Raw genomic sequence first — 10,160 nt, 5'->3', positions numbered from 1 at the left:
TTGTTTCCCCAAAACATTACACACAGACGAGACTAGGAAACGTGTATAGGCGTGCCCCAAGGCATGCTGGGAAGGGAACTGTCAGGGAAGCCACTTAACTGCCTTTTTTTTACTCCCTGGAAATAAAAACGTCTGGGTTTCCGAGGCTACTAAACTGCCTGAAGCTTCAGAAAATTACTTGATATGAATTTATTGAGAACTTGGGATTCATCCTTTAGAAAACAATGTCCTTATTATGTCATCAAGTTGACATTGATGATTATCTGATGATAGTCATCAAATTTAAAGTCAATTTGAATGATGCCCTTATACAGTATGTGTGTAAAGTTGTAAACCTTACAACCTAATATGATTTTCCTTATTATATATAGGCCCTTAGGGCCTATAAGGAAAATCAATATACAGTAGCCTATATTATAGGCTACTGTATCTTGCTTATCATCTATGATAACCCATCTAAAAAGTAAAATCATAATCATACTTTCTTATTTACCTCATTCTCTTATGAGGCAAATTTCATACCCGACCAAAAAACTTACATGTATTATATTTGAACCAATAGTAACAATATAAAAACAACAAATTCAAACTAAATCTAGGGTATAATGAACGCATCAATTTATATTTATTCTCAGGCAAAACATTATAAAAACTGGGCATAATACATTCCAATATTCAATATTGTATTCATTCAAGAGGATCCAATAAGAAAAAGATAATATAATTCCCAAATTAGAGTGGTTTTTAAAAATATATATTCACCTGGCTGTACCAAACGTGACACCCCCTCACTCATTAGTAAGATGCTAAAGTGGGCCCTGGAAAAATGTAACTCATCGTGTGTCATCAAAAAACGCTATATACGCTCTATACCGCATATGTATTCCTTGATCCAGTTGTCTGCTTTGGTTTCAATGAAATTCACAACTTGCCTAAAGGTGCTGTAAGCTGTAATTTGTGTAAAACGTTTAAGCTCTAGTCTATATTGTGTTTGTAATCATTTCTATAGGGGACTCCACATCTCTTTCATAAACTATCAGGCGGGTTACCAATTTTCAGGAGTCAGGTGAGAGTACCCATTTATCAGCTTCAATTTAGTGTTCCAGTTCCAATTATGTCTGCTAATTGTTTTGTTCATCACTTTCGATTTGTTTATGATTTCTCTCTCCTGGGGAAACCCTTGTTACGGAACAATAGGCCATCACTCTAGGCTATAAGCAATGATTACTAAGACAGAATATAACTTTTGTTTTTCCTATGCCCAGCTTTGTGTGTTTGTGTATACCCTGGCCTATAGCGATGATTTGAATTGGCTGAGCACGGAATGTGAGGATATCAGGATAAAATATATCACAGTTGTGTGAAGTGAGGGCGATCTTATCATCATACATCAGTCATCATCACATTCCATGCTCAGTCAATCAAATCATCACAAATGTCATTCCGGCCAATCACTTTTGGCGTCTTCACTTTTCTGCCCTCACTTTTTATCCTCAATATGTACTTTGCTCAGCCAATCAAATCATCGCTATGGGGTGGTCAGCCAATCAATTCATCGCTAAAATTCACACAAACAGACAAAGCTGGGCATAGGAGGAGCTATAGCGCCCCTCAAAAATGAGGAAAGAAAAGTGATGACGCCAATTGTGTATGTATGATGGTAAGAGCGCCCCTCACTTCACACAAGTGTGATTTTTTTCAACAACAACAACTAACTAACTGATAACTAACACACAACAAACGTGTATCACTTAAAGCTCCTTTATTTACTTTTTGGCTTCAGAATAGGTGGATGGGCAAGAGCAGGAACAAAAACATATCAGAGACATTTAAAGCACAGCATTTAAAGCATTTGAACTTAAGGTATTATAATTATCTACAAACATAGTTTATTCACTGACTGTCTTAAAGGGACACGTTTAGAAGACACTTTCCTGGGGGTCTTTATGTGTGTAATATATGTGGTTTTAGATATTTTAGATTTTAGCAGCACTTACTTCCTGGACTACATGTTGTCTCAGTAACAGCCTGGGCACACTTTAGATTCCATCCGTGGACAGAAGAAGCTGTGTTTTGCGTAATTTCCGTTTTTTAGACAGCTGGTGGATGGAAAAGAAGCTCCACCCACGCGGCAGGTTGCCGCTGGGGCAAGCTTTTCCGGGAATCTGGCCGATGCGGCAACCTGCCACGTGGGTGGAGCTTCTTTTCCATCCACCAGCTGTCTAGAAACCCAGAAAAGACGTCGGGAGTCAACTTCTTTTGGCCGTGCATGGAATCTTAGATGCCCATACCCTTAGACAGCTCTCCCCTATCCGCAAGGAGGAGCAGTGCACCAAAGCATAATGAGAATTGTAGTCCAGGAAGGAAGTGAGCCCAGTGTCCATGACATCATAGACACTGGGCTCACTGATAAAATCTAAAATATATAAAACCACATATTACACATATAAATATCCCCAGGAAAGTGTTCTAGATTTTCCAAACATCATTAACATATATATTTTTTGCAAAAACAGCTAAATGTACCTTTAATGTCAGTCCTCATATGTTTAAAAAATAAACAAACAGTACAAGTGATGTCAAATTGGTGCCAGTGCCCAGTAAGCATTACAGTGCGATAATTGAACACAACATTTCTATAAATATGTATTAGTAAGGTTACATTATAGTTTATTGTAATTTCTTGGAACACATACTCCCTCTTCGTTGGGTGTACCAACACCACTGTATACATATTAGAGCTGGGACTCGATTAAAAAAATTAATCTAATTAATCAGAGGCTTTGCGATTAATTAATCTAGATTAATCGCATTTTAATCGCATATCAATATTCAACCCGAGAACAGCGAGAAACCTTTTTTTTAAATGTTTTTTGGTATCCCAGTGAATCAATGAATAGTGACTACAGGATACCACTCATTTTCAACATTTTACTGTCATTAATATACCTGTTGTGGAAATAATAATAACTAGAAAAAGTGCCCTTCCGGGCACAGGTCTCCACCAGGTTATCCACAGATCCGTGCAGTTAGAGGTAAAAACACTTTTCGGCCAGTTATAGCGCCACCTTGAGGCTGAGTTGAAATTGTTCATGTGGCATTTCGTCCTCGGCCTAGTGGGAATGTGGGTGCACAATTTCACGGAAATCACGCGATGTGTTCATGATTTGCAGCATTTTGTTTGAAACTGAGCACTCCTGTGAACTTTGGAAGCCAATCTTAACCAATCAGGATGGAGTCTGATAAATCTGAAAGACCCGTTTCGTTGAATGGCTCTAGAGAGACTGTGTACCAATTTGCGTGATGTTTGGACAAAATCTGTAGGTGTACTGTGCAAAAACGTGTTTTGCACAAAGCGGCCTCCTGGTGGCGCTATAACAGGCCGTTCTGGAAAGTTTGGGGCAGAGGTTCATGGTTGGCATCCAGGGAGTGTGTGTGCAAAATATGGCATTGAAAAACTTGTTTTGCACAAAGCGGCCTCCTGGTGGCGCTATAACAGGCCGTTCTGGAAAGTTTGGGGCAGAGGTTCATGGTTGGCATCCAGGGAGTGTGTGTGCAAAATATGGCATCGACCGGGTTAACGGTGGCCGAGATTAGCTGTTCACGGACACACACACGGACACACACGCGGACGGACGGAGTGCAAAACATACTCTCCCCACATGCCTTCGGCCTGGTGGAGACAATAATTCAAGCTTTCCATAGGCTACAGCTGCAATGTTGGTAAGTTTAATGTTGTTTATTACGATCTGATATAGGACTTTTCTGTTTGGATGTAAGGGCTGTCATTGGTGGTAAAATCTAGATTCAACATATTAAAAAAAAAGTGCCCTTCCGGGCACAGGTCTCCACCAGGTTATCCACAGATCAACACTTTCGGCCAGTTATAGCGCCACCTTGAGGCTGAGTTGAAATTGTTCATGTGGCATTTCGTCCTCGGCCTAGTGGGAATGTGGGTGCACAATTTCACGGAAATCACGCAATGTGTTCATGATTTGCAGCATTTTGTTTGAAACTGAGCACTCCTGTGAACTTTGGAAGCCAATCTTAACCAATCAGGATGGAGTGTGATAAATCTGAAAGACCCGTTTCGTTGAATGGCTCTAGAGAGACTGTGTACCAATTTGCGTGATGTTTGGACAAAATCTGTAGGTGTACTGTGCAAAAACTTGTTTTGCACAAAGCGGCCTCTTGGTGGCGCTATAACAGGCCGTTCTGGAAAGTTTGGGGCAGAGGTTCATCGTTGGCATCCAGGGAGTGTGTGTGCAAAATTTGGCATCGACCGGGTTAACGGTGAAGTTTTTGCACAAAGCGGCCTCTTGGTGGCGCTATAACAGGCCGTTCTGGAAAGTTTGGGGCAGAGGTTCATCGTTGGCATCCAGGGAGTGTGTGTGCAAAATTTGGCATCGACCGGGTTAACGGTGGCCGAGATTAGCCTGTCACGGACACACACACGGACGGACGGACGGACGGACGGACGGACACACAAACGGACGGACGGAGTGCAAAACATACTCTCCCCACATGCCTTCGGCCTGGTGGAGACAAAAAGTCACCCCATTCTGTGTTGCCTAGAACTGGAGGTCTGAAAGAAAATTAGTAACAGTAACAAGTACATCTCAGTGACATCAAAAAAGCTGTACTTACTTCATATTGTTACTGTTTTTTGTCAGACCTCCAGTTCTAGGCAACACAAAATGGGGTGACTTTTTATTATTTCCAGTTTTCAGTACTATAGAAAAGCGCCCAGTGAGAAACGTTCCGCGGTGAAAAAAAAGGTGCGATTAATTTATCTGTAGTTAATCGCGATTAATTTTTCTGTAGTTAATTAATCTAAATTAATCGCAATTAGTCCCGGCCCTAATACATATATAATATGAAATAATTAATTTGAAATACTCTGTAACTGATTAACCTTAACTGGACCAGGTTCACATTCAAGGCACAGAAATTACAGTATTTGAATACGTGTGAAGCTTCTATGGAATTTGTCATAAATCTCTTGTCATAATAAATCTCTTGTTTAAGACCCCAGACGCCATAATATGTCTACATTTGGCCTCTGGGTGTCATAAACGAGCCATGTCATGTTCATTACCCAACATTGAGTTTAGCTGGGTTTGACTGAGCACTCTAAAGCCACACCAAAGGGTCGAGACGGGACGAGGCATTCAGCGGCGTGATATGTCGACCCAAGTGGTATAGCCGAATCAATCGATTGACTGTTCTACAATCCACATTGGATCAATGTAACTAACAACTTTAAGTTCCTATTTATTGGTATAACTTTTTTATATTAATGTTATATTTTCACATGTTCCTTGTTTTGCCAATTATTTGGGGACCCACTTGCAATACGCGCACGGCAAGGCCCTGCCCCACAGGTTGAGAAGCACTACTTTAAGTTTCAGGAACCCAAATGGATCACGAATGTACTCGTGACAATTGCTGTTTGGTAAAAATGTTTGACTTAATTGGGGTGATAATGAAAACTAATAAAATAATACTTTATAGGCCTACTGGGAAAGGTTGAAGTTTCTAAAATAAATCTCTGTGATCGCTCCCTATTTTAAAACTCTTTGCAAGTTTTTACCTCGTTGCACTGTCATTGATCAAAGCAAGATCCTCCACATTGTATTTTGCACAGAATTTAGCATACATACGTTATAGCTTGTATACCTTATCCAACGACCTTAACAAAACTTCAATTATGGCAGCAGAGCTATGACATGGTCTCACTGCACAGATGTTTGCACAAGCACAAAGTCAGCTTTTTCCACCCTTTATGTTCTTTCTGGGTTTCCCTCTCTCGGTGGTTAGCTCAGAATTACACATCTGTGACAGAAAATAAGATAATAAAACACTTAAGGGCCCTATTTTCGTCAGTGATAACCCTCTTATCCCTAAACTTTGCCTTTTTTACTATTTAGATTTTTTTTTAATAGTTCAAATAGCTGATCTACAAGCTCACAACGTGTTGATGTAGATCGGCTAGTTGAACAATTTTAACATGTTTTTCAAAATAGTAAAAAAGGCAAAGAGGTTTAGGGATAAGGGGTTTAGCACTGACGAAAATAGGGCCCTTAGCGTTCTATTTCACTAGTACTATATTTATTGTATAAATAAAGATATGGTGTATTCACTTCTATTTCTATTACTCCACACTCCTTTCCCCGTCTTCTCTCAAATGCTGACAAACACCAGTCTGGCAGAGTACACGAGGTCCGCCACGTAAAGCAGGAAGTTGATCGCGGTGAGCACCGCCGTGGCGATCACCTTCGAGTCCTTCCGACCCTGGTAACGCTTGTCGAACTGGAACACGGGCCAGATGATGGTGGCGGTCAGGTACATGATGACGGCCAGGAGGCCGTACGCCGACAGGAACTTGGAGAAGGGCACTGGGAGGTATCCCGTGCACTCGCCCACGCACAGCACCACCACCACCATGGACAGGATGAAGCAGATGCAGTACACCGCCATGCACCACTCCAGTGCCGGGTGTCTGTCGTACGTCACGGGGTAGCTGCTAACCAGGATGAAGATGACGCAGGCCACGAAGGTCTGGCACACCTTCAGCAGGCCTGGCGCCGTGGCCATGTAGCCCGCCACCTCTCCGGGCCGGGCCTTGGAGAGGATCACCTCGCCCACGTAGGCCACGGCCGCCAGGCAGGAGAAGACCGTGGAGGCGATGCGGTAGCCCCGCGCCTCGCCGTAGACGCGGTCCTTGAGGAACCAGAGAGGGAAGAGGACCGAGGCGGAGAGACAGAGCAGGGCGGCGTAGCAGGCGATGGTGATGGGGAAGTTGTTCCAGGACACGGGGGCTCGGGCCTGGAGGCCGAACTGCTCCACCAGGAGAACCAGCAGGGTGCCGGCGAAGCTGAAGGCCCAGCAGAAGATGCACCAGTCAGCTATACCTCCGTGAGGAAGCGCAGCCCCGTGGGCTGCCACGCTGAAGGCCACACAGGTGAACACGAGTGCTGCCAAGCGGACCCATAGCAGTTGTGAAGTGGACAGCACAATCAGTGGCATGATGATTGAGGTCAATGTCAGAGGGTCAGTGCGTGGTGTCCGGAGAACCCTTTAGTTTAGAGTGATCTGTGAGACGATTCTGCGTGTGTCCTTTATTATCACATCCCTTGTCGACACTTAGCAAATTTTCTGTAAGGAAACAAAGGAAATGGAACATGATTAGAATAAATTGGTTGTTGGTTGTTGGTGCACACAGATAAGATATGCGTTCCCAGTTTTAATGGATTAAAGCCAATACCATTAATATGTGTTTCTTAGTTGTTATATTTTGTATCATATATTTTATATTACTGTGGCTCAGCCCAGTGTTTGACCAAGACATTATTTGTAAAGAGTGTGTGTGTGTGTGTGTGTGTGTGTGTGTGTGTGTGTGTGTGTGTGTGTGTGTGTGTGTGTGTGTGTGTGTGTGTGTGTGTGTGTGTGTGTGTGTGTGTGTGTGTGTGTGTGTGTGTGTGTGTGTGTGTGTGTGTGTGTGTCTGTGTCTGGAAAGTCCCTGCATGGCACAGAGGAGAGTCAATAATAATAGCACCATCTACTGTACAAACTATGGCGTGCCGTTTTGGCAGTCTACATGATATTGAAATGGGTTTCCTACATCTAATCATAGACCGTTTCTTATTTGTTTTGACCGTGATGGCACATAGAACTTGCATTGTCATATTTTGAAATGTATAGAGCATAAATAACTGAACACAGTCTTTGTCTGGTCATGTTTTTGATTTATTGACTGAATAGGCCTACTTTAACTACTTTAACAGTATAGCCTACAGGTTTCATTGTGGTCCATTGTACTCAGTAATACAATACAATTAAAATACATAATGATAGAAAACTCAGTAGCATCAACCGGTATATTTACATATGATGAAATAAAACCCTCTGCTTTAAGGTTCAAGATTACTCAACCGCTGCACAGATTCAACGTCTAAAGTCCCTCTGGAGATAACGTGCATCAAATGCATTATTTTGTATTGCAAATCCATAGGACTATTGTTTATTCAATCAGAGCAGACCTAAAGGCCACAACAGAGCACGCTGCAGTCCATTAGCCATGAATTTCATTGCCACACTTCCCCTTTCAGTAATAATACTCATGCACACAGCACAGGAAATCACTTAACATAACAACACATCCACACAGGAACCCACATGAGCACCACCCCAGCCGAACTTTAAACCAATACAAATTTAAATTCTACTGATGCTTTCAGTGGTTCAACCTTTTCAGGCTGTGACCCTCCAAAATAATTATATTTGAACCAGGGACCACTCCCCCCCCTATCCTGACAAGCATTTGGAATGTAGGAGATGAGGGATTCAATTAAGTGAAAATATATAGGCTCACAACGCCTCAGTTAGCTCACACAAACCTCTACAAAAGTGGTCTTACCCTTTAACATTAGTTTTCTAATTTATGGAATTTATTAGATTTTTCTTTGATTTCGTCATGAAATTACTGAAAAGATCATTGAGCTTCAAAAAATTACTTTTTTGGGAATGCAGCTTTAAGCCTTGTAGGGACTATAATAAACACACACACACGCACACGCACGCACGCACGCACACACACACACACACAGAAGACACCATTTTAAAAGTAAAGTTTGTTGCCTAACGGAAATCGATGGATATGCCTATGTTTTAAGTTTAGAACTGTAATAAAGAATGATACTCACTGATTCTCTATAAACACCAGGCCGGAGAAGACAATAGTCTGCATGGATAGCGGACACGCCACCGTCATAGCTCTAGAAATAGCCAGCCTAGAACAGGATGTTAAAACGAAAGGAAGAAAGAAAGAAAACATTCTTGACACAACATGCAAAGTCTTGCCTCGTATAAATGGTATGAGGCTAAAACAAAGCGCATGATTAGTCTTCTTCGTTCTTACCGGTCTGAGGTTCTGTTTCATAATTCTGTGCTTTTGCCAGCTATGTTCCTATCTTAACTTGCGTAGGCCTACTTTACGTGCCGAGGCTCATTCACTGCATTTCTGCAAGTCTGTGTCTACCCCACGCCCCATGATGCCCAAATTTGGTACTGTGGTGTGCTGTGCGCTCCATGATTCATCCCTCTCCAAGTACATTTTGGGGGTCGCGTGGTGGGCTGTGGCTAAAATAAAGGGCCAAGAGCCTAGGACATGTCTGACTGCAGTGCTGAGCCAGTATAGAGTTGAATTGATTAAAAGAGAAACATCAAACATGTTACAGGAGATGAGGAGATTCCGACTCCTAGGCTATATCCAAGTCACGTTTATTCGCTCCCTGCCTCCCACGCTCGCGCACACACACTCACGCGCGCGCTCGTAGACCCATTTAGATAGTCAAATCATTTATGTTAAGCACAATAAGCATTGTAGTAACTTGAGTAAATGTTATGCAGGTCAGGCGGCCTTTGCTTATTCGAAGTAGGCGTAGGTTAAAAAGTTGGAAACAGTATAGTGTGACTGACTGTCTGACTTCACTTGAAGGTTAAAGTTAATCCTATATAAACACTTCTTATCAACTCCGTTTTCTTTTGAGATATTTCACACTCACAGACAGTGAACAAATAGGCCTACAGGCTACTTATAAAAACACTATAAATTCTCAGATTTAACTTGGTGATTGTCAGATTAGAATTTCGCTTGCTGTAACGAAGTCTGCCCAGAAGAGGGCAACATTGTTTGTGTGATTTGTTGGACATGGTGTAGTAATAGAGTCAGCCCCAATCAATCAGTCTAGGCTACAACATGTAAACAAATAAATAATATATACCGTGTCAATGTATTATTCTGCTCTTGGCAGAACAATGTTGACAACTCATTACATTTTTACGGGTTACTTTGCAGTAGGTCTTTTGCGGCTAAATTATGCCAATTTAAAATGCAGACCAATTTGTTTAAAACAATAAACATCATAGTATTGTCATTTGTGTCCCCATGTCATACTCATAATACAGCATATCTTGTGTAGGATAAGCCAAAACACTAATTCCAAAAAACGTATCTTATACTATTAAAGCTTTTCTACCAGAACAAAAAAGGTATTTGTACCTCAGAGTGAAATGGATAAAATAATGGTTTGCTAAATTGTTTATTCAAATTCAGTTAATACAAATATAACTAATTAAAACGAAATCAAAAATTCGAA

The 10,160-nt window shown here is 41.7% G+C and overlaps 1 protein-coding gene across 3 annotated transcripts; it reads right to left on the bottom strand.

The window, feature by feature from the left end:
* Window positions 1-5,456: 5,456 nt before the first annotated feature.
* Window positions 5,457-9,035, bottom strand: LOC310875404 (myeloid-associated differentiation marker homolog). Of its 3 annotated transcripts, XM_083788623.1 has the most exons (3): window positions 8,921-9,025; window positions 8,706-8,792; window positions 5,457-7,158 (listed from the first exon to the last, which is right to left on the bottom strand). In XM_083788623.1, exon 3 carries the CDS (start codon window positions 7,027-7,029, stop codon window positions 6,184-6,186), a length of 846 nt encoding a protein of 281 aa, XP_083644749.1. In that variant the 5' UTR covers window positions 7,030-7,158; window positions 8,706-8,792; window positions 8,921-9,025; the 3' UTR covers window positions 5,457-6,183. The 3 variants fall into 3 exon arrangements, with proteins under 3 accessions (XP_083644749.1, XP_083644750.1, XP_083644748.1); XM_083788624.1 differs by lacking the exon at window positions 8,706-8,792 and having other exon boundaries at window positions 8,921-9,035; XM_083788622.1 differs by having other exon boundaries at window positions 8,706-8,977.
* Between the last annotated feature and the right edge of the window lie 1,125 nt (window positions 9,036-10,160).

Source organism: Protomyctophum parallelum (genome assembly GCF_964188405.1).
Source record: "Protomyctophum parallelum genome assembly, chromosome: 18".
NCBI classification, from domain to species: Eukaryota; Metazoa; Chordata; class Actinopteri; order Myctophiformes; family Myctophidae; genus Protomyctophum; species Protomyctophum parallelum.
Note: the sequence above shows the minus strand (reverse complement) of the source record. Positions and strands in the feature narration are given on the sequence as shown.

What these genes read in the sequence shown, in the direction of transcription:
- LOC310875404 (XM_083788624.1), bottom strand. Translation starts at nt 7,029, where the DNA reads ATGCCACTGATTGTGCTGTCCACTTCACAACTGCTATGGGTCCGCTTG.